Genomic DNA, 26,078 nt, shown 5'->3' on the forward strand with positions numbered 1-26,078 from the left:
TATCTGTAATAATCGACTGTAGAAGTTTATATATAATTGACGCGAGGCTAATAGAACGATTTTTGCCAGGCAAGTCGCGGCTTCCCTTTTTGAATATAGGAGTGACGTCTGCCAATCTCCAGTCCTGTGGGACTATGCATACGGGTGACATATACGGAAAATATATAAGTTACCGGTGTGGCATTTTCGTTCTTGACGTTATTAATCACTCATGGATTGTAACGATCAGGGCCTGGACTTCTATTAGTCTTCAAGTTATGTGTTGTATTTCTCCAGCTGTAACGGTAAACTCTATTAGTGTGTGAACACTATTTATCACTGTCTCGAAATTCGTGTAGCTGCTTTCTAGCGTAAGAGCAGAACTAAGAATTTGTTTGTGGTTGTTGCTAAAGGAGCATAGCACGAGTGGCAGAGCTGGAGGGGCATAGCAGGAGTGGCAGAGGAGGAGGGGCAGAGCAGGAGTGGCAGAAATAGAGTAGCAGAGCAAGAGTGGCAGAAATAGAGTAGCAGAGCAGGAGGGGCAGAGCAGGAGTGACAGAACAGGAAGGGCAGAGCAGGAATGGCAGAAATAGAGTAGCAGAGCAGGAGGGGCAGAGCAGGAGGGGCAGAGCAGGAGTGACAGAACAGGAGTGGCAGAGCAGGAGTGGCAGAAATAAAGTAGCAGAGCAGGAGGGGCAGAGCAGGAGTGGCAGAAATGGAGTGGCAGAGCAGGAGGGGCAGAAATGGACTAGCAGAAATTGAGTGGCAGAGCAGGAAGGGCAGAGAAGGAAGGGCAGAGCGGGAAGGGCAAAGCAGGAAGGGCAGAGCAGGAGGATTTAAGAATATATATGTAATTTCTTTGATAGTTTACAAACTTCTAGAAGGATGTGATGATCCAGCACCACTAGTTGGATACGATAATACTGCACAATTGAGGTGGTGCAGGAGGCAGCGGCACATGCCGTCAGTCTAGTCAAGCTCTGGCAACAGGAATTCTGATCAGAGACATCTACCGGCAATGTAGGATAACCAGGAAGACGCAGATAACTGCAATGCAAAACGGATATCTTTCTGTACGACTATGGAACCCAGCATCTCTGATAAAGATAAGCTGTCAATAGGAGGATATCCTGGTCATGCGCAGCAGCCTGGAGATGTTTCTGACAACATGAATGGGCCAGCTTGAGTTCAGAATGAGCTTGCATGTAACAAATCTTCTAGACTTCCATGATGATTGAGCTCTGACCTAGAGAAAGGGAATGGAGGCAGGGGTGACACTGGACTGCTTTCCTTTTTATTTCTTGTGTTAGAGGAAGGGATATGAGGTATCAGTGCCCGACAAATGGAGTTTGGTCTTGTCATTACCCGACTGTTGTATAGACGTCACCTTCTTAGATATTCCTGACAGTGATAAGAATTCAGTGATCAGAAAATAGTCCATTCTCGTACAGAATTGCCCGACGACGTACTTGTCAACAACTCGAAAAAATTGCATCACCCCTTTCAAGTATTTTTACCCTTGGATGAACGGTGGGGTCTCGACCTGCCAGCGGACACTCGACACTGGCCCACACAGGAGGAGCGTCAGAGAGGATTGGATTCTCAGACAAGAATAAGAAGTGATCTAAAGTTATTCTTCTCGAAAAGGGTTCTCTTCCAAACTGGATTCAGCTAACCAGTTGTGTTCCTGAGGACACGGTCTTGGACATCACCCATCACTACAACACTACAACCACCGCATCAATATATTCCAAGACCCTTCATGTCCACGATGCAACTACCATGACGATGATACCGAGCACTTACTGCTCAGTTGCCCCCCACTTTCTGCACATAGACCTATACACAATATCACAACACTTTATGACCTGTCGTCCCGACCAGCAGACGTGGCCTGCTTTCTGAGTGCAGCAGAAGCTTATTGCGATAGAAGAGACTCCTCTCTCCTCTCTCTCTCTCTCTCTCTCTCTCTCTCTCTCTCTCTCTCTCTCTCTCTCTCTATATATATATATATATATATATATATATATATATATATATATATATATATATATATATGCATACATTTACTTATTTATTTATTTGATTATTCATTTATTTATTTATTTATCTATTTGTTATACTTTTGTCGCTGTCTCCCGCATTAGCGAGGTAGCGCAAGGAAACAGACGAAAGAATGGCCCAACCCACCCACTGCACTGTAACATACAGCCACAAGCAAAATATACACCCATACACTTCAACATATACATACTATACATTACAAAATCAACCTACATATAATACCAGACAACATCATACTTGCCGCTTCATAATTCTTGCCCCCTCCATTCCTCGCCACATGCCCACCCTGAAGCCGCGACACATAGCGCGGCGACAACAAGCGCACGGTAAAACAACCAAGTCTCTAGCTGTCTGTTATCACAACCAGCTTCCCTTCATTCCAGGCCCACAAAGCTTTCCCATCCGACTTCCACCCCACGAACTTTCCACTGGTTTACCCACGTAATGCCATGCCCGATTCACTCCTAGAAATGCACCCCATTCACCTTCTTGTCAGCGCCCGATTCACCATCTTTTTCACCACCTTCACCTCCAATATCTTATTTCACTTCCCTCTTCCACTCTCAATATTCTCTCTTCTCCTGTCTCCTTCCTCTCATACAAATCTTACTTTTCATCTTCCCACCTCCCATGACCAACATTCATCACCCTCTTGCTTTCAACCCACCTTTTTTATTCCATCACAAGCATCTTTTGCGCATTCTTCTGCTCCCAATACATCCACATCTTTCCACTACCATCTCAGTCATTTGCCTTTCCTCCTCCTTTCCATCACACCAATCTACCCGTCACATTCCAACAAAGTCTTTCGGAACCCTATTCCTTCAACATACTCCTTTCACCTCCACATTACACTATCTTTTCTGATTTAAATTACTCCCACATAATATTTAATCTCCTCCACACGATATTATAACTCCCTATCCATTCCCCTGATCCAAACATTACAACCTTTTTTTAAGTATTCCAATAATCTTCTAAAGTTTACAAACCTGTTCACGCATTAGCACCTAATCATGAACACCATTTGCCTTTCTCCAATTATACGGACACGCGGGAATGCTCTGGGAATCTCATCCCTTCCCATAGTTTTCAGATAATATAAATATTATACTATTATATTTAAATATTATATCCCTTTTATACAATGAATATATACATTTAATCGCAACTCAAAAATTCCAGTACATGCCATACATGAAAATAAATAAGCAAAAACGATAAAACACGAGCAACCCTTTTAAAGAAGTTAGCCGTCCTTCTCAAGCTGGCTCTTTAGGGCAGGTCAAATTCAGAAAGCTTCACTAAGCTATCATTTAAGCATACTTCTCACTGACATTCACTTAGCACCATAGTTGGTCACCCATCTAGCCCAGATCATGCGAGAGCTATGTGTCAAGATTGTTCTCTTGGCATATAAGTCTGGATCCTTACAAACTTCTGTTTTTTCTCAATTTAACTCGATAACGCTGTTCCCCAACTAAGACAATTATGTAACTTTGCAAGACACTGTTCTTTATTGTCTGAAATCTTTATAATAAAATGATTGAATTGTATATTCCGAGAAAAGTCCAAAGAATGTTTCCTCTTTCATATCAACTCCTACTTTCAATCCATACCACACCTTCAACTCCCACACACCACCACACATCCCCACACACTCGCAACACCACCGAGACTCTTGCGTACATCCATTCTTTCCATCCTTCTACGGTCATTTGTATGTTACCCTTGTCTCAATGTCTCTCCTCGACGTGAGTTCAACGAAGGACCAGTGCTTCCGCCAATCCGACCAAATACTTCAGCGCTAATGTTCTGTTTTTTGATTCTAGCGACTTCGACATTGGAAGATAATGATCAGACATCCTTCCAGTTGCCCCTCTCACACATTAGCATCCAATAGTCTCTATTTCACGCGCCTGTCAATTAGCACGTAATCCAATAACACTCTCTGCCTATCTCTCCTACTTACATACGACACGCGGGGAATGTCTGGGAAGTATTCTTTCTCCCTTATCCCCAGGGATGTTTTATATATATATATATATATATATATATATATATATATATATATATATATATATATATATATATTAATCGAAATGGCAGACAAAAAATGTGCCAGTCATGGCCATCTCAGATGAACAGAAATAAGAAAAATAACGATAAGAGGAGAGAGAAAAGGGCTGAAGAAGTTTGTTAGACCTTCCTCTTCAAGGTGGAAATCTTATAGGAAGAGGAAAGTCAAGAAGAGGAAGAGAAGTTAACAGCTTCACTGATCAGAGAAATAACTTCGCACCATTAGTCTGGTCAGCCCATCTAGCCAGAGATACAGTGGAGAGCTATGTGTAAAGATGAGGACATAAGAAAGGCTGGAGACGTGATCACAACTCTCATGTTACTTTCTCAGTTTAGCAACGTCGATAACGACTGGTTCTCCGAAACTAAGAGAGAAATAATGAAGAGAAGACATTGCAAGACACTAGTCTTAAATGGTGTGAAACTTATAAATAAAAATGAGTTTGAAAGTATGTATGATGGGAGAGAAAGTTTAAAAGAATGTGTCCTCTTAAAAAGAGGATCAACTTCCCGTAATACAATCAATTACAACACACACACACACACACACACACACACACACACACACACACACACACACACACACACGAGACTCTGGCGTCATCCACTACGTCCAGTGTTCAGCGGAGTTCAGGATAATGTTACCCTTGGTCGTAATTGTCCTCTTGGTCCCTCGACGTGAGGGTTGAGTGAGGAGGACCAGGTGCTGCCGCCCAAGTCCCGACCAGAACTTGGGGTAAGTGTAGGTTGGTCGTGATGTCCGTCAGCGCCTTCGACAGGATGGTGAGTGAATTATAACTTGTCGCCTTCATGGAACTTGACGACGAGACTGCGTTTGAGGACAAGATATTTTGTCTCATTGCCAAAATGCTGGTTATAGTGTCCAGTTAAAAGGAAATATATATGTTGATATTAGATATGTACATGGAATATAGTCAAGGAGGAAGACAATCAAGCCTGAGCTGCACTGTGGTCGTAAAAGTAAATTGAATCGTTAATATGATATATCCTACTGACTAGTGTAGTTCGGCTGCCTCATCATGTCCCAAGATGGAGAGTTGAGGAAAAGCAGAAGAGAAGTTTTGAAGGTTGGTCAGTCAGCTAGCACTGCGGCAGATCATCCACGCCCAGCACCTCACCGAGGGAGATCATCCGCCAGTACTCTGATAGCTTAGCTCTGCCTAGCACCTCACCAAGGGAGATCATCCGCCAGTGCTGCGATGGCTTAGCTCTGCCTAGCACCTCACCAAGGGAGATCATCCGCCAGTGCTGCGATGGCTTAGCTCTGCCTAGCACCTCACCAAGGGAGATCATCCGCCAGTACTGTGATAGCTTAACTCTGCCTAGCACCTCACCAAGAGAGATCATCCGCCAGTACTGTGATAGCTTAGCTCTGCCTAGCACCTCACCAAGGGAGATCATCCGCCAGTACTGCGATAGCTTAGCTCTGCCTAGCACCTCACCAAGGGAGATCATCCGCCAGTACTCTGATAGCTTAACTCTGCCTAGCACGTCACCAAGGGAGATCATCCGCCAGTACTGCGATAGCTTAACTCTGCCCAGCACCTCACCAAGAGAGATCATCCGCCAGTATTATGATAGTTTAGCTCTGCCTAGCACCTCACCAAGGGAGATCATCCGCCAGTACTGCAATAGCTTAGCTCTGCCTAGCACCGTCACCAAGGGAGATCACCGTCAACACTACAGCTGCTCAGTCGGTCCAGCAGCTTTCAAGGATGTGTTCCAGTGGCCTTTGGCAGGTGAAGGTTTCATATACATAGGTGCGTTTTGTGACTTGTGATGGTGGCCAGACCTAACTCCATCATTACACTAGTAATTTGATCATGAACAGAGGAAGGTGCTGTCTGAGGTTGAGGGCTTATGCCAGGTTAAGGCCTAATAAATCTTTAACAACAACAAGAGCTGTTTCATAGGTTCATCACAGCCTAACGTAAAATTCGTGATCTGAAGTGAATTTCTCCACACTTGCTCGCCGCTTCCCTCTTTAGCGAGAGATCGTTAGGAACAGACGACCAACTTCTTATTTTGTTGACTTGTTGACTGCTCTTCATCTGACATGTATAATGCACCGAAAACGGACTTACCATCCGCAGCCAAGCCCCATAAACCATTCCATGGTTTGCTCTGACATGGTTCAGCCCACTGACAGCACGTCGCCCCCCATCCCCCTCGTAAAACACAATGTTCCAGTCTATTCTGTCCCATTCTTGCCTTTCACCCTCCTGAATGCTCGAGCCCTGAGTATGACGGTACGGTCCTTTGATGCAGTGGTACGAACCTGAAGCACGACGCCACGATCCTTAGGTACAATAGTACGAGCCTTAAACACGACTATACGATCCTTATGCAGTAGCACAAACCTTGAACACGACGGCACGATCCTTGGATGTTATGGCGTGATCTCTGATCTTATCCTTGAGGATAAGGTCAAAGGCCAGACCATCATACCCATATGCCCATAGGTTGTATCATGCCGCTACAGAGGTCAAACATCTGTCTTCATCAGTAGCGTCAGACAACTGTTGACCTGTTCTTATTTCAAACCCACAAGTGACGTCAAAGCTCCAGTGAAAACATGGTAGCAAAAGTTCTCTCATTACCAGATAATAAGATGAAACACCTATCCTAACCACGGCAAGACTATAATCCAGTTGTTTTTCAATGGAGAGCAGCTGTTCTCTACGTCCAACCGTCTGAATAAACTGCCCTTCACATGAAACACATATGCACTTGTTCTTTCCACAGTGTAAGTTGAATGGTGTGCATGAAGCACCATGGAATGACTCTAAATATAACACCATAAAGCATGTATCACTTCTAAACGCCATATAACAAATGTATTTCCCCACCAAACACCATAAACAAGGATCACTTTTGGAAACCAATAAAATATGTGGCTTCACCACAATAGCTGTCCTTGTGACAAGATAAACGTCTTCACTGCAAAAACCCGGATGCAGCTGTTCTCTTAATCTTCCTTCCTGTCGCCCACAGTGCCACCCAATATCCTGGACGAGCAGACGAGCACTGACGTGGAGGTGAACGAAGACGACCCTGCACACCTCCGCTGTGGCGCTCTCGGATACCCGGCGCCAGAGATCCGCTTCAAGAGAGAGGACGGCGTGGGCATCCGCTACGCCGTCGGTGGCATCAGTGGGGCTGTAGGTGAGTGTGGAAGGTTTTGTCTATGGTTATGGTCGAGGAGCAGGGAGGACTTACTGTCTCGGGTAACGGTCGAGGTTGGATGAGACTTATTGTCTGGATTAATGGTCGAGAAGGAGGAGGACTTATCGCTTGGGGTAATAATGGACGAGAAATGAGGCCTTGTCTACTAAGGTAATGGTCAAAGTGGAAGGAGGACTTGTCGTTTGGGGTAATGGTCGTGGATGTAGGAGGCCTTGTTGATTGGGGTAATGGTCGGGATGGAGGGAGGACTTGTAGACTGGGATATGGCTGAGGATGAATGAAAACTCATCACCTGGGATGATGGTCGAGGACGAAGAAGGACTGAAGTTGAATTACAGTCCCAAGGATCAAGTGCTTTTATTTTTCTAAATCAGTAGTGCTTTTGGAATGTGTTGTTACCATTTGTTTGTATCATGAGAAAGCATCACCATGGGGATGGACTTATAATGCTCTTGTTACTAGCACTACATGACGTTAATGATCTTGATATTGTTCAAAGTAAAATGTTTTTTAGGCGAAAGTTGGCAAACGCTTGATGTTGGAACCATTAATGATATGGGGCTGAGTTGGCATAGGCTTGCTTTAAAGAAAATGGTGCCTTGGAAATGGGTTATTATGAGTCTTTTAGATGGAACTATTTTCCCATGTGCGGGTTCAGCCATGGGGCTCTCAGTTCAATCACACTCTCATACTGTTAGACGTGATAACAGAATGATTGCTGCTCTGGACTGTGTGGGCATTATGTTATTTGAGAGAGAGGTTCCATGATGTCCAGACAGATTCTTGTAGCCTGAGACACTGATAACATAGTGACCAGACCTGTACCTGTAGACACTAGTACCACAGTGACCAGACCTGTACCTGTGGCCTGAGACACTGGTACCATAGTGACCAGACCTGTGTACCTGTAGCCTGAGACATTGGTACCATAGTGACCAGACCTGTACCTGTAGCCTGAGACACTGGTACCATAGTGACCAGACCTGCTGGTGATGCTCAGGAACATCTGCTGCAGGGTTACTTTTAACCTCCGAGGATTTTCTGAACCTTTCCCCTCAGAGGCGTCTGCAGTGGGTGTTAGAGCAGACATACTGAGGCACGGTAGCGCATCCCAAGTGCCGGGTTTATGGTTATTCCCGCTCAAGGCAGAGGCCAGGTGGCTCCTTCCCCACACATTCTCCTAAACAAATGGCTCTCCCTCCTCTGGCACGATCAGTCTTGTCGCTCAGTACTGAGAGACATTGGCCACTAAACTACGATTTCTGATTAACTCTGGTATGTCGTAGGCTCGTTCGTCCCCCGGACGTCTGGAACATTTCGTGAAGGGCAGGGAAATCTTCAGGTTATCCTAACTCGACACAGTAACAAAAATGTGGAGAACAATGAATACTTGATGTGAACATTTGATGTCTTTAATATTGTTGATTATAGAGCTGAACTGAAAGACCCTTTAGCGTTAAAGTATCCGATTTCTTTAGAATTATATTGTCATAAATACGCCATTAACGACTCAGTATGCGATTACAGCATTATGGTAATGTCGTGTGAACTGCTTTAAGTGCAGGAAGGGTATGAATACTCAGTGTCCTCCACACCTTCGGCAGACGACGGTAATGGATCTGTTACAGACTCTTATTGTAGATGATCCAGACCGTCAGTACCTGAGACACAACGTTCTTTATATCACGGTGTGTAGTCGAAGTTTACGTCCTCTTCAGGTGGTGTGTGTGTGTATGTGTGTGTGTGTGTGTGTGTGTGTGTGTGTGTGTGTGATTACTCATTTGTGCATATATGGAGGGAGCCCCGTTGCCCCATATAGGAACTTGCCCCGCTTTACTTTATCATCTCATGGACCTCAGAATCTAGAAACACAGTCAGCATTGGTCTTATCGCTGCTTAGCTGACTCCACAAGCCCACAACGCTTTCCCCAGAGACATGACTCCTCGCCCCCTCCTCACACTCCTCGCCCCCTTCCTCACACTCCTCGCCTCCCTCCTCACATACCTCACCTCCCTCCTCACACTCCTCGCCCCCTTCCTCACACTCCTCGCCTCCCTCCTCACATACCTCACTTCCCTCCTCACACTCCTCGCCTCCCTCCTCACATACCTCACCTCCCTCCTCACACTCCTCGCCCCCTTCCTCACACTCCTCGCCTCCCTCCTCACATACCTCACCTCCCTCCTCACACTCCTCGCCCCCTTCCTCACACTCCTCGCCTCCCTCCTCACACTTCTCGCCCCCTTCCTCACACTCCTCGCCTCCCTCCTCACATACCTCACCTCCCTCCTCACACTCCTCGCCCCCTTCCTCACACTCCTCGCCTCCCTCCTCACATACCTCACTTCCCTCCTCACACTCCTCGCCTCCCTCCTCACATACCTCACCTCCCTCCTCACACTCCTCGCCCCCTTCCTCACACTCCTCGCCTCCCTCCTCACATACCTCACTTCCCTCCTCACACTCCTCGCCTCCCTCCTCACAACAGTCACCAGCAGTTGCGTCGTTCCCTCACGCGAGGATATACTCCAGCTTGAGTGTCATTCTTACATGATACAGAGGTTAGCGCTGCTGACGCATTCAAGGGATGCCCAGGGTCGAGGCCTCATAGGTTCGAATTCTGGTCGCGGTAAGTGGTTCGCAGTCAACCCAGCAGTCCATCTTTCCCTAAGGGTTGGTGGATAAGTTGGATACCTGGCTAAGGCTAACATTGAAAACATTATCTTCCACTAAAGTTCAACCGTCCATGTAATCAAATGCATTTTTGTCCTTAACAAAAATTCAATTTTTGGCTGATTTACGACCCTCTTCACTTGACCCTCTCGTGAAAAGTTGGTCATCGTGTCAACTTCCAGGTATCTATGTAAAGGCTGCTTTTGCAGTATCTTAACATCACCCCTCCATATGTATCACAGCTAACCTCAGCTGTCCACCATATCATCACTACCAACACCCCCGATTATCATCATCACTACCAACTCCCCCGGTCATCATCATCACTACCAACACCCCCGATTATCATCATCACTACCAACTACCCCGGTTATCATCATCACTACCAACTCCCACGATCATCATCACTACCAACACTCCCGATCATCATCACTACGAACTCCCCCGATCATCATCACTACCAACATCCCCGATCATCATCACTACCAACTCCCCCGGTCATCATCATCACTACCAACTCCCCCGCTTATCATCATCACTACCAACTCTCTATATTATCCTTACAAACTCCCCACAACATCAATACAAATTCCCGAAGGGATCAATAATAACTTCCGTCAGTCATGTCATACTGAATACCTGAACACCAGAGTATTGGCCAAGCATCCATAGAACAGTGAAAGTCCTACAGAGATTCATTGTTGAAGACCGTCCGCTCTACGTTGTAGTAGTCCCTCACTGTACGTGGATTTATCACACGTCTTATAGAGGGCGCTATCTTAGTCAGATAGATTACCTCATTATGATTACATAAAGGTCAGGGAGCTGTTGTCCTCCTCTCTGGCCGCTGTGTATATTGCTTCCCATTATCATCACCCGGGTACCTCCAGCACCGGGCCATCAGCTGGGTACCTATAGTTCTGGTCCACCGCCTGGGTACCTATGGTCCTGGTCCACCACCTAGGTACCTCTGATCCTGGTCCACCAGCTGGTTACCTATGGTCCTGGTCCACCATCTGGTTACCTATGCTCCTGGTCCACAAGCTTGGTACCTATGGTCCTGGTCCACCAGTTGGGTCCCTATGGTCCTGGTCCACCACCTGGGTCCTATGGTCCTGGTCCACCATCTGGTTACCTATGCTTCTGGTCCACAAGCTTGGTACCTATGGTCCTGGTCCACCAGCTAGATACCTGTGATCCTGGTCCATCAGCTGGTTACCTATGGTCCTGGTCTACCATCTGGTTACCTATGGTCCTGGTCCACCAGCTGCGTACCTATGGTCCTGGTCCACCATCTGGTTACCTATGGTCCTGGTCCACCAGTTGGGTTCCTATGGTCCTGGTCCACCAGCCGGGTACCTATGGTCCTGGTCCGCCACCTGGGTCCTATGGTCCTGGTCCACCATCTGGTTACCTATGGTCCTGGTCCACCAGCTAAGTACCTCTAGTCCTGGTCCACCAGTTGGGTTCCTATGGTCCTGGTCCATCACCTGGGTCCTATGGTCCTGGTTCACCAGCTGGTTACCTATGGTCCTGGTCCACCAGCTGGGTACCTATGGTCCTGGTCCACCAGCTTTGTACCTATGGTCCTGGTCCATCACCTGGGTCCTATGCTCCTGGTCCACCAGCTGGTTACCTATGGTCCTGGTCCACCAGCTGGTTACCTATGGTCCTGGTCCACCAGTTGGTTACCTATGGTCCTAGTCCACCATTTGGTTACCTATGGTCCTGGTCCACCATCTGGTTACTTTGGCCCTGGTCCACCAGTTGGGTTCCTATGGTCCTGGTCCATCATCTGGTTACCTATGGTCCTGGTCCACCATCTGGTTACCTATGGTCCTGGTCCACCATCTGGTTACCTATGGTCCTGGTCCACCAGCTGGGTACCTATGGTCCTGGTCCACCATCTGGTTACCTATGGTCCTGATCCACCATCTGGTTACCTATGGTCCTGGTCCACCATCTGGGTACCTATGGTCCTGGTCCACCATCTGGTTACCTATGGTCCTGGTCCACCATCTGGTTACATATGGTCCTGGTCCACCATCTGGGTATCTATGGTCCTGGTCCACCAGCTGGACCCCCTAGGATCTTGTGGTTCTCCGGATGATATTTGATTTCTATTTTTTTCTGCCTCGTCGATTGCTCTGACCCTGCCATTAATCACAGATTTTTTTCCCACTTGCCTCACCACAGTGGTAGAAAATGGGAGCTGGAGGTAGAAAAATTGAAGTAGAGAACTAATGATCTTTGGCGAGGTGTGACGTGGCCCCGGCCCGGAGGACTGAAGCTTGGCCCTGAGGCCTGCCACACGGCAGTAAGAATTGCCTCAAGGTTTTTAAGGGCTGCTGCTCAGCCCCTAAGAGGGTATATATATATATATATATATATATATATATATATATATATATATATATATATATATATATATATATATATTATCCCTGGGGATAGGGGAGAAAGAATACTTCCCACGTATTCCCTGCGTGTCGTAGAAGGCGACTAAAAGGGGAGGGAGCCGGGGGCTGGAAATCCTCCCCTCTCATTATTTTTTTTTTTTTTTTTTGATTTTCCAAAAAAAGGAACAGAGAAGGGGACCAGGTGAGGATATTCCCTCAAAGGCCCAGTTCTCTGTTCTTAACGCTACCCGCTAACGCGGGAAATGGCGAATAGTTTGAAAGAAAAGAAATATATATATACATTATGTTTATTTTATTTTACTCTGTCGCTGTCTCCCGCGTTAGCGAGGTAGCGCAAGGAAACAGACAAAAGAATGGCCCAACCTGCCCACATACACACGTATATACATACACGTCCACACACAGCACATATACATATCTATACTTCTCAACGTATACATATATATACACACACAGACATATACATATATACACATGTACATAATTCATACTGTCTGCCCTTATTCATTTCCGTCGCCACCCCGCCACACATGAAATGAAAACCTCCTCCCCCCGCATGTGCGCGAGGTAGCAAGGTGGCATTAGGAAGTGAGTCTTTAAGACGAAAAAAAAAAATCTTTGCTTTACACCTATTTTCCTCACTTATAAAGGTGATAGTACAGGATAAGAGGATTTCCGTTGCCTCGATTCCACCCTCTCCCTCGCCTTCTACCACACACAGGATATATATATATGGGTAAAGACATATGTCGCATTGATGAACTTCCTCGTAATTCCTTTTCAATACCTCTTGTGGTTGTTTAATCTTTTGTGGTATACTTCAGGTCAACTTTCGTTTTATCATGAAAGTCAACTTTCATTTCATCATAGAAGTTCATAACCATGAACAAATATAATGGTTTCGAAATATTTCAGAAAGTCTCTCTTCTTCAGGTGAAAGATCCCAACTGATTTTCCTTTACAATGCCTCGAGGTGTCTCCACCAGGATGGGTGGATGATGAGCCAAGTCAAGGGTCGGTTGAGTGGGGCGGACGGGAAAGCAGCAAGCCGAGCAAGGGAGTCTCCTAATTGGCATTGTAAGAATATTTCGCCCACTCTGTCTATCCATAATGAAGAGCTGCTGGCTGGTATGAAAGACTAGGAGTAAAGTAAGAAATCAGCTGCCTGCTAAGAGCATGTGAACATGCTAGTGTTAAGAGGTTCTCATGATCATTAGCTTCCTTGTCTTCATTATTGGATCATGAAATCTTAGGTTCCATAGCGGTGTTGAAGCATGTACTGCTTCAGGACATTCTTTCTCAGTTGCATTGTCAGTCTCCTGGGTAGTGAGGTGGTGGTGATGCCATCGTATTCTGTGTGTGGTGAAGCCAGCAGCAGTCTGCCTCAGGATAGGTGAAGTTGTAGATCACATTGGTCCTCTAGAGTGAGCTGCGGTTCTGGACCATGATCTTTCATTTCATGACGAGGCTGCTGAGTGCGATGTTCTTGTGACATGATCAGCTTTACTCTATCCTCACTGTTGACACATGTTGGATTCTCACCGATGATCTGACAAAATACTTCCATATCAGCTTTGTCGGCAGAGAATGTATGCTTACGAAAGTGAGGTTTGACTGTTGTGGAGAAGGAGCAAGAGGGCTACTCCTAAGCACCAGTCCTTTTTAAAATTTCTGTGTCGAAGGCTCCGGTCACTGACATAAGTCTACGTCAAGGCCTGGCCTTAATTGAAATATAGAGAGGATTATAAAAGGGAAAAAGAAGAGATAAGGAAAAGTATTTATGAATTTTAAAGGAAGTGAAAGACTTGTCATTTGAAATATGCCAGGTCATAGTCATTGGGAAAGACACGAGAAGTTAGGGAGTTTCAAAGCCACTAAGTCGTTGGTGGTGTATCCGTTACCACCCGCCTTCTGTTGCCGTAGTTGCAACTCCTGGTGGAGGGAGGCTTCCCAGCTGGAGCGGCTCTTACATGCTCTTCTAATGAAGGACTTTACGGCACTCAGTTTATGGAGGTCAGAGAATTCATTGGACGTATTCAGGCCCCAGCTAACATCAGTAGGCATTTCTTAAACTGGAGTGGGATAGGTGCCGCACTTTACCGCTGATGTGAACAAGGAAGAGAATTCTTTCCTCAAAGATATGGTCATATATGAAGTTACATAAGTAATTAGATCTCTTCCATGACCTTCAGCGGGTGTTGTAGTGAATACTCTAATCACTATAACGTGAGTGCGATAAATTCCTTCATAAGAAAAGCCTTTGAAAACTGTTTATCCTGGAACGCCTCCTAATAGCAACCTCAGCTTCTACAACGACACGACCCTCAACATCTCTCGTTCGTGATAGCAACGAAGTCAAGCTACATTTCCTCAACCAGATTTACATTGCCTACAAAGATGTGCTGATGCTTCGTCTGATCATCACTGAGAACGTCACACGAGTCAACAATGATCATAGGAAAGAGATGAACATCTAAAAAGACGAGAGGTAAGCCTGCTAGCAGCGCACCTGGGACTCGGTGTTCCTGAGTAGCTAATGTTCTAGCAGCACTAAGGACATCTAACCACAAACGACCTGCCAAACAACACGAAAACTATGAAATCGACTCATGACATAAGGAAGCCAGTGATCATGGAAGAGCTCTTAACATGAAGTTTCTACCTGCTCGTGTATTACCCGCAGCATTTACGGCCAGCAAGCACCTCCGAACCAGAGATGGAGAGGGTGAGCTGAACACACCTCAGCGTCGGTAAGAAGACTTCCTTATCAGGCTTTCTACTTTTCCGTCCGCCCCGTTCAACAGAGATACCCTCCGCTTCGTGCATTATCTAACCACAATAAGGAAGATACCTCCAGACATCGTAGAGAATCAGAAACTATCTTTTCGCTTGAAGATTGTGTACTGCAATGCTATTTGATCTGTTAATTGCTCGTAAATTTTGAAATGAAATGGAAGTTGGAGAGATGAATGATTTACAGTCTCCCACAAGAGACCAAAGCAGTCATGAGAAGTGTTGAGAAAACATCTAGGAACCTCATTACTGCTCGATGCGCTCTGCTCTCTCATATGACATGCGTGAAAGATAACATACATGCACTAATAAATGACTTTGATTTCCTATCTGGATTCTGGAATGCTCAGGAAGCCAGCCACGTCCACAGGTCGAGAAACGTGATCATGTTGTATGTTTATGAAGTGAGCAAAGAGCCATTGAGGATAATTTCATTGTGGAAGTTGTATCTTAGGGATGAGAAGTCCTGCGCTATGTTGGGTCGATGTTTATAATGTTGTGTGTGCTGTATGGCTGTAACTGAGTTGGGTACGCACGATGTCAGGTGACGCGATGATTCAGTGACTCACGATGACGTGCAACCGACGTCATCACTCACGCCACTGAATCACGGCTTGGGATTGGCCGCCGCTGGACTACTGAGTGGACCAGGGTATGCGTGGGAGGTGAGTTTGATGCTGACGTGGACGAAGTTGGGCAGTTTTCACCCGGCCTTTAAACTTGTAACGCGTAACCTGACCTTCTTGAACAAGTGTTGTCTGCTAGAGTTTCAGTCTTTTCTTAACCCTCGACAGTCCTCGGGTGTTGTGGAATGCAGACAAGAAAGTGTAACTCGTACATGTCTTAGGGATGTAGTGTTAGATGGGTGTATCTGGTAGCGAGGAGTTGGACTGGTTCTTGGGTGTGGGGCGGTTGTCACACATGGTCGTCGGGTCATTACAGTGTGAATGTGGTTTAGCAATATGGTGTATGCGGGGAGGAGGGGAGATCTGTGAATTTAAGTTACACAAACATTGGACAGTGATGAGCTTTTTTATCTGTATAGTGGTTGATAACTGGCTATGGAGTGAGTTTTCAAAAATTCAATCTCTCATATTGATGCTAGACTGTACTGGAACTACTTTTGTTTCGTTGTGTAGATGTTGAGTATTGGTGACTGCCAAGCAACCTGTGATTATTCCAAGTGTTTTGATTCGTTTATAGGTTTGTTATGTTTGCCTTTATAAGGGGTGAATGACCAGGCAGGTGAGGTGTGATTTAGCATGGAGCCGATGAATTGTTTATAAAAGGATGGTGAGGGCTTGGTTTTCCTTGACCATAAGTGATACTGATTTTTTGAAGGCGATTAACGTGTTTGGGATGGCATTTGTTGTGTATGGGTAAATGTCACGTGTGCGTCAGGTGTGATACCTCGTATTTCTGATGTTTTGTTGAGTGGATGGTGAGTCGGAGTGTGTGTGGGTGCTGGCTGGAATTTAAATCCGACTGGAATTGAGGTGAAGATGGATTTCTGTGGGGACACAGATATCCTGTCTGGAATAAACCAGTGTTCTAATTGTGGTGATGGAATGCTCTATATTTGTAGTTCCTTAAGTAGTGTTATGGTGTTGTTTATGTATGAGTTCATCTGCGAAGAAAGGGACGATCAAATTGCGGAGGGAAGTCCTTTTGATATATAGATTTCATAAGTAAACTTCTTAATGAAAACCCAATACAATCGAACTTGACCAAAGCTCCAGAGGACAAGATGAACCTAAATGACGACGAATGTTATGTATTTATCGAATAACGTTGTTGTGTGGTGCAGTCATCTCGTTCGTAAGACATAATACACTGTATGAAACGACAGCATAAGATCTCTTTTACCATCGCACAGCAGGTTGAGTCTAGTAACAATGATTTCACAGTTGCAAAACGTAACAGTGATGCTAGTTCTTTATAAACTCCCGGCAGAACTACCATGATGCTCTATTTCTTAATCCTGTTATGTGGGGATATATGCATTTCCTTCAGTCTATCATTCTTGCTTTTACTGAATTCTAATTAGAAACGCTTCAAATGTATTATTCAATGTACGATGCTAATTTCATTTTAAGATTGGTATTCAAAACCTTTTTCAAAGTCGTAACGTCGATTAGTGTTGAAAGATAGCCTTATATATATATATAAGTGATTGGTTCTCAGTGAATGTAGGTTTGCGGCAGGGGTGTGTGATGTCTCCATGGTTGTTTAATTTGTTTATGGATGGGGTTGTTAGGGAGGTAAATGCAAGAGTTTTGGAAAGAGGGGCAAGTATGAAGTCTGTTGGGGATGAGAGAGCTTGGGAAGTGAGTCAGTTGTTGTTCGCTGATGATACAGCGCTGGTGGCTGATTCATGTGAGAAACTGCAGAAGCTGGTGACTGAGTTTGGTAAAGTGTGTGGAAGAAGAAAGTTTAGAGTAAATGTGAATAAGAGCAAGGTTATTAGGTGCAGTAGGGTTGAGGGTCAAGTCAATTGGGAGGTGAGTTTGAATGGAGAAAAACTGGAGGAAGTGAAGTGTTTTAGATATCTGGGAGTGGATCTGGCAGCGGATGGAACCATGGAAGCGGAAGTGGATCATAGGGTGGGGGAGGGGGCGAAAATTCTGGGGGCCTTGAAGAATGTGTGGAAGTCGAGAACATTATCTCGGAAAGCAAAAATGGGTATGTTTGAAGGAATAGTGGTTCCAACAATGTTGTATGGTTGCGAGGCGTGGGCTATGGATAGAGTTGTGCGCAGGAGGATGGATGTGCTGGAAATGAGATGTTTGAGGACAATGTGTGGTGTGAGGTGGTTTGATCGAGTGAGCAACGTAAGGGTAAGAGAGATGTGTGGAAATAAAAAGAGCGTGGTTGAGAGAGCAGAAGAGGGTGTTTTGAAGTGGTTTGGGCACATGGAGAGAATGAGTGAGGAAAGATTGACCAAGAGGATATATGTGTCGGAGGTGGAGGGAACGAGGAGAAGAGGGAGACCAAATTGGAGGTGGAAAGATGGAGTGAAAAAGATTTTGTGTGATCGGGGCCTGAACATGCAGGAGGGTGAAAGGAGGGCAAGGAATAGAGTGAATTGGAGCGATGTGGTATACCGGGGTTGACGTGCTGTCAGTGGATTGAATCAAGGCATGTGAAGCGTCTGGGGTAAACCATGGAAAGCTGTGTAGGTATGTATATTTGCGTGTGTGGACGTATGTATATACATGTGTATGGGGGGGGTTGGGCCATTTCTTTCGTGTGTTTCCTTGCGCTACCTCGCAAACGCGGGAGACAGCGACAAAGTATAAAAAAAAAAAAAAAAAAAATATATATATATATATATATATATATATATATATATATATATATATATATATATATATATATATATATATATATGAAATAGTTGGGATACGTATAAGATAAAGCGGCAGGAGGTCAAGAGGAAAGAGCAGGGGTTGGAAAAGAGGGCAAACGAGACTTGGGGTGAGAGAGTATCATTAAAGTTTGGGGAGAATTAAAAGATATTTTAGTGGAAGTAAATGGTATACGAAAGGCAAGAGAACAAATGGGGACATCGATGAAAGGCGAAAAAGGGTAAGTGATAACAGGTAGTGATGGAATGACGGGGAGAGAATTTTAAAGATCTGTCAGATGTGTTTGATGATAGTATGGCAGACGAAGTGGTATGCGAAGTGAGAGAGCCATGGAGAGTGATTTGGTGAAGAGAGAAGAGGTAGTGAAAGCCTTGCGGAAGATGATATCCGGCAAAGCCGCGGGAGTTGTGGTATTGCAGTTGAGTTCATCAAGAAAGTGGGTGACGGTGTTGTTGATTGGTTGGTAAGGATATTCACTTTATGTATGGATCATGGTGAGGTGCCTGAGGATTGGCAAAATGCATGTAAAGTGCCACTGTATAAAAGCAAAAGGGATAAAGGTGAGTGTTCAGACTACAGAGGGATAAGTTTGATAAGCAAACCTAAAAAATTATATGGGAGGGCATTGATTGGGAGGGTGAAAGCATGTACAGGGCATCACATTGGGGAGGAACAGTGTGGTTTCAGAAGTGGTAGAGGATGTGTGGGTCTGGTGTTTGCTTTGAAGAATGAATGTGAGAAATACTTAAAAAAGCAGATGGATTTGTATATGGCATTTATGGATCTGGAGAAGGCATATGATAGGGTTGATAGAGATGCTTTGTGTAAGGTCTTAAGAATATATGGTGCGGAAGGTAAGCTGCTAGAAATAGTAAAACGTTTTTATCAAGGGTGTAAGGCGTGTGTATGAGCAGGAAGAGAGGAGAGTGAATGGTTCCAAGTGAAGGTCAGTCTACGGCAAGGGTGTGTGATGTCACCATATTTGTTTGATTTGCCTATGGTTGGGGTGGTGAGGGAGGTAAATGCAAGAGTTTCGGAGAGAAGGTCGAGTATTAAGTCTGTTGAGGATGAGAGGGCCGGGGGTAGAGTCAGTTGTTATTACCCAATGTCACAGGACTAGTGGCTGATTTGAGTGTGAAACTGCAGAAGTTAGTGATTAAGTTTGGAAGAGTGTAGGAAGGGCGAAAGCTGAAAGTAGATGTGAATAAAAGTAAGGCTATTAGGTTTAGTAGGGTTGAGGAACAAGTTTTGGTGTAAGTTTCAGTGCAGAAAAATTGGAGAAAGTGATGTTTTTAGGTATCTGAAAGTGGACATGACAGCGAATGGAACCATGGAAACGGAAGTAAGTCATGGGGAGGGGGGAGAGAGCAAAGGTTATGGGAGCGATGAAGAACGTGTTGAAAGAGAGACCGTTATCTCAGAGAACAAAAATGGGTATGTTTGAAGGAGTTGTAATCACAACAATATTATATGGCTGCGAAGCATGGGCTATAGATATGGTTGTGCAGAGAGAGAGTGTGCTGGAAATGAAATGTTTGAAGACAATATGTATTGTGACTTGGTTTGATCGATTTCGTAATGTAAGGATAAGAGAAATGTATGGAAAAAAGAGCGTGGTTGAGAGAGCAAATGAATGAGGAAAAGTTGACAAAAAGGATCTATGGGTCAGAAGTGGAGGGAACAAGAATTGGGAGACCAAGTTGGAGGTGGAAGGATGAAGTTAAAATGATTCTGAGCGATTGGGGCCTGAACATGTAGGAGGGTGAAAGGCGTGCACGGAATAAGGTATATTGAAACGATGTGGTACACGGGGGTCAACGTACCATCAATGGACTGAACCAGGGCATGTGAACGTCCAGGGTTAACCATGGAAAGGTCTGTTGGGCTTGGGTGTGGATAGGAAGCTGTGGTTCCGGTGCATTACACATGAGAGCTCGTGCATTGGTGTGAGCTGATACGGGCTTTATATATATATTGCAAGAGGTCACAGCAGTGCGCATGATCTAGTATAAGACTACTAGGAAAATAATACACCTTAAGTACCTCAGTGCACTTTCGTGTAATGATCACGTCGTCAGGGGAGATACAAGAATGAGATAGAAGACATACAACAGTCAGTTGATGTACATGGAAGAGACGTAGCTAAGACGCTATTGGTAAACAAGCGTCACCGGATGGTTGTGTTCGGGTTGGTAGTGTTCGGGTCTGGCATCATACCTCTCATAACATCTTTATTATGTGGAAACTGTTTACAAATTTTTCCTACGACAAAGCTATCCAGTTTGTATAGACCTTCGCTAATATTAATGTCACAATTCCTTGTGTATTTAATGATAGAAGATTCAATGATATTTCTTGTGGTAAAGAAGTTACAGTTGATATCACAATCGTTCACAAAAGTTACAGTTGATGCAGAATATTTTTTTGACGTCTTGGATAATACTGATTTTACTTGTTTCAAATTCTCTTTTTATTGAATGGATAAAAAATGTATAAAAGACCGTACCTCAATTTAATGGAAAATATCATGCTCAGAAATTTGGTATGGCGATGGGTAACCCTCTTTCATCAGTATTAAGTAATCTTTATATGGAATTCTTTGAAGCAAAATTACTAAGGGATATCTTACCTTCTAATGCAATTTGGTGTAGGTGTGTAAATGATGTTCTCTATGTTTGGCCAACAAACGAAAAGTTACAAACATTTCCCCCTATACTTAACAATATAGTGCCTTCCATCAACTTTACTGTGGAAGTGGAAAATGATTGTATGTTACCATTCTTAGATTGCATGATCCATAGGGATAGAAACATATTCAATCGTAGCATAAACAGAAACCCACCAATGTTTGTTAATATATTCATTATTTCTAAGCTCAACGTGACAGAGTTGAATTATCATCATTCCAGTCGATGTTGCTTAGGGCATTACGTTCATGCAGTCCAGAATTCATTAATGATGAGCTTGAGAAGATATATCCGACTTGATCCAAGTGAAAGTATCATAGATTTTTCATTCATAAATCCCTTAATTTTAACCCAAACCTCCCCTTGATACCAAGAATCTCTTTGTTCCCTCTTTTAGTGATGATTTCACATTACTTCCCGGGCTGCTTAGATACTTTAAGGTAAATGTAGCCTCCAGCAATAACAATACCATAAAGAATATCTTAATCAAAACCTCAACCCAAGATTCTGTAGGCTGTGTTTACAGAATCCCTTGTAAAAGCTGTAATATGTTTTATGTTGGGCAGACTGGTAAGGATCTCTGTGTGGACTGAAGCAACATAGATAAGATCAGGACAAGAATCAAATGCTTTGTTTGATCATGTTAAAAATCATAGCCATTGTGTTGACTGGAGTAACGCCAATTCAGATATTAACTGTAAGTTCTTTACCTAAAGAAATATCACTGAATTTTCTATTATCAAATACACAAAAGAATTGTACCATTATTATTAGTGAAGGTCTATACAAACTGGATAGCTTTGTAGCTGGCAAAATTTGTAAACAGTTCTCTTTCTTTTCCACATTATAAAAAATCTTATGACAGGCATGATGCCAGACCCGCCTTTGTAGAGTATTAGATGAAAACATCGGGCCTTTTTTTCCATAAACTACTCAGCATATCACAGTCGAGCTAACGGGGGAGCTAGGAGAGTGGGGGAGGGTGAGAGTGGTAGCTGTGGGAGGTGGATCAGTACGGGGGGAATATGAGTGTGAAAGGGATCTGTGGAACAAGGCGTCCAGTTTGACCACTTTATGGGTAGCGGAAAAGGATGGATGTGCCCTTGGCGGTAGGGATCCTCGGCGAGAGTTTGTCAAACAGCAGTCACTGTTTGATTAGATCAGAGATCGTTTTAGGTTTTGAAATAATTGACAACAAACTCTTAATCTCAGATTACATTAGACACGAAATTTGCAGCACCAATTGGACAAAACTTCTTGATATTTTCACGGTAGAGGAAATGTGAGATTTCTCTAAAAACACACTACTCGTGATTGCAGACAAACATATTCCACGAATTACGAAGAGAACTTACAATATTTCGAAACCATCATGGATAAAGAGGAGAACAGAAAGAATAATTTGCCAAAAGAAAATCGCCAGGAATTAATCAAAATTCAAAGAGTGTAAGAAGGTCATAAGACAGAGTAAACGGGAGGAAGGAAAAAGAATTTCTTTGAAAGTTAGGAATAATCCTAAGGAATTTTTCAAATACATAAGACAAAGGAAGACAGTAAAAGAAGAAATTGGACCATTACGAAACGAACATGACACACTCATTAACTACTGACGACAAGGAAATGGCTACCATACTAGATCATTCCTTTAACTCTGTATTCACAACTGAAGAAACATGTCGCATACCGCTACCTTTCCTCACTCATACTCACCATATGTCCAAACCATTGCAACACACCCTCTTCTGATCTGTCAACCACACTCTTTATTATCACATACCTCTCTTACCCTTTCATTACTTACTCGATCAAACCACCTCACACCACATATTGTCCTCAAACATTTCATTTCCAACACATGGGACAATATGTAGTGTGAGGGGTTTTGATCTACTAAGTAATGAAAGGGTAAGAGAGATGTGTGGATAAACTGTGGTTAAGAGAGAGAAGAGGGTGTGTTGAAATGGCTTGGACATATGAAGAGAATGAGTGAAGAAAGATTGACGAAGATGTGCCAGAGGTGGAGGGAACAAGGAGAAGCTAACAACGACCCAGATAACTTAGCTCCAACAGTTTTAAGAGGTCAGGGGACAGCTGATATACCCCATAACAAATATATTCAACAATTCTCTATCGGATGATCAGGTGCCAACTGACTGGAAACTAGCTCATGTTGCTCTTCTATATATATATATATATATATATATATATATATATATATATATATATATATATATATATATATATCAAGGAGACAGAAACGATTTAAGAATGATACGATATAGAATTGTCACGTTTCTAGATCACAAAATTTTGTTGGACAACCAACACGGTTTCCGCAGTAGAAGATCTTGTCTGACAAATTGCTGGAATCTTTTATTGTTACTTTTCAGAATTGGGACGAAAAATTACAGTCTGATAAAGTATATTTAGATTTCCAGAAGGCTTTCGATAATGTACTTCACAAGAGACTTTTACATAAACTTAAAGCGCACGGAATCAGTGAAGAACTCTGTACATGGATGAGAGACTGGCTTCCCGGAAGAAAGCAGCGTGTCGTATTGAACGGCGAAGCCTCAGACTGGCTAGACGTAACAAGTGGTGTACCTCAGGGGTAGGTCCTAGGCCCAGTTCTTTTCATAATATACTTTAATGACGTAGAACTCGGTCTCATATCTAAGATCTCCAAATTTGCTGCCGATACTGAACTAGGAGGTTGAACTGTAAACAGGCGGGACAGTGAAATTGTTCAAAAAGATCTTAACTTACTAGCAGAGTGATCAGACAAATGGCAAATGAAGTTTGATGTAGACAAGTGTAAAGTTATGCACTTTGGAGACAAGAATATACGTTACGATTACAAACTATTCGGAAACTCTCTTATTAGAGGAAATGAAGAAAAGAACCTTGAATTATAGCAACAATCTGAAGTACACTAAACAGTGCCAAGCAGCACGTAAAAAAGGCAACCAAATATTAGGTTTCATAGCCAGGAACATAGATTACAAGAAACCAGAAACAATTCTCACTTTATATGATTTTCTAGTAAGACCACACCTTGAATATGCAGTCCAGGTTTGGTCCCCATACTATCGAAAAAGATCAGAAAAAATTAGAATAAGTACAAAGACACAACAAAATTGATCCCATCCCTTAGAAATCTGGCACGCAAAAAGAGGTTAAAACGATTGGATCTCTTCTCTCTTCAAAAGCGTTGACTTACGGCAACTCAATCCAAGCGTTCAAAATTCTGAGCAAGTTCGATAAAACAAATCACGAACATCTTTTCGAAATACAAGAAAATACGGTTACAAGGACAAATGGAATAAAACTCAAGCTAAGAGATGTGGTAAGGACGTGGGAAAGAACTTTTCATATAAGTGAGTTGAGCATTGCAATAAATTACCGTCAAACGTTGTGAATGCTAAGACTATAGATACCTTCAAAAGTCGTTTAGACAAATATTTCATGAATTCAGGTATACTCTGAGATAAACATCAGAAATAAACTGTATAAACGACAGCGGTAACGGGGGCAGTAAAAGGTTAATGTGCAGCTGCGAGGAGTCTGTAATAGCTTAAAAAAACTGCTGAGCGGACTTACATTTTCTTGTCAAGTTACTCGCCTTTGTTTAGCACACAACCCAGTCGTAGGCCAATCAGGCCTTCTGTTGTTTGTTGTTCTCTTGTAAACTCATGTAAACACCAACCCGACCACCACCATCCGGTAACGCTTGTTTACCAATGGCGTCTTAGTTACGTTTCTTCCTTGTATATCAACTGACTGTTTTACGTCTTCTGTTTCATTCTTGTATCTCTCCTGACGATGTGCACTTGGGAAGTTGTCGTGTTTCATTTTCCTGGTAGTTTTATGATATCTGCCTCTCTGGAGATACCAGAATCTGGACAGGCTTTTCAGTGCTGCTTTACTCGGTGTTCTTCTTGTGTTGATATGTTGTTCATCAAGCCTTGTAATATTTGTGTTTTGCACAAGATTTTGCAGGTCTTCTGGTGCATTATCCGGTTACCCTCTGTGACTCTGTCGCTGAGTTTTATTCTCCCAGGCGTCAGAATAGTCGTTTCTTTTTTCTGTCGTTTTCGAAGTTTTTAATCCTGGATGTCTCTGACTCTCTCAGGTAGGTGCCACCGGGGAGAGTGTTGCAAGAGATTACTATCAGAGTGGCGTCGTCCGTGTAAAAAAATGTCTATGCTCAAGTTTCCTACTGGAGGCAGAATGTCAACTGTGTAGGTTATGAACAGCCTTGGTGACAGGGTAGAACATGGGTCACCTTAGTAATGGAAGTTTTGGCGACGTTGCAGAGTTGTTGGTGGCTGCAACGGTGAGTTGGTTAAGGAAGTTGTGTAGTTGACTCTCGATGATTTGAACCATACGTAACTGTAATGATTTATACTGGAGACCTCTCGTCCACTTACTGTCGAAGGTTTTGCTGACATGCCATTGTATGACTGTGCCTTTATTCCAAGCCTCTGATCATTGCAATTTTCTCTGCAGCGATCGCGATTGCAGAGGTGGTGTTTTTTTACTCCTTCTGGAAACTGTATTGATTCTAGTTACACCGGCTGGTGTTATCATGATGTCGTAATAGATTAGTTCTTCACTTGTATATTTCCCAAGATACATCTCCGAGGGGAATGGGGTGGTAGGTCTTCAGGTCAGCGTGTAACTTGCTGGTTGTGGAATCACTGTTACCCTGACATCCTAAGGTCTCAAGGGAAAGTATCCTGTGTTGAGTTGAACATCGTGATAGATCTTGAGGTAGGTGGTAAAGGTCTTTGTATAATAACTTGTT

General features: G+C 43.7%; 1 protein-coding gene across 4 annotated transcripts in view; it reads left to right on the forward strand.

The window, feature by feature from the left end:
• The window catches only part of LOC139759421 (protein amalgam-like), a 440,638-nt gene that overhangs the window by 277,378 nt on the left and 137,182 nt on the right, over positions 1–26,078 (forward strand). For all 4 annotated transcript variants that reach the window (XM_071681518.1, XM_071681514.1, XM_071681515.1 and 1 more), the window contains one exon: positions 7,138–7,308. In XM_071681518.1, coding sequence (XP_071537619.1) covers positions 7,138–7,308 — 171 coding nt within the window. The remainder of the gene's footprint in view (positions 1–7,137; positions 7,309–26,078) is intronic.

The sequence above is a fragment of the Panulirus ornatus genome, chromosome 33 (assembly GCF_036320965.1).
Source record: "Panulirus ornatus isolate Po-2019 chromosome 33, ASM3632096v1, whole genome shotgun sequence".
In the NCBI taxonomy this organism is placed as follows: Eukaryota; Metazoa; Arthropoda; class Malacostraca; order Decapoda; family Palinuridae; genus Panulirus; species Panulirus ornatus.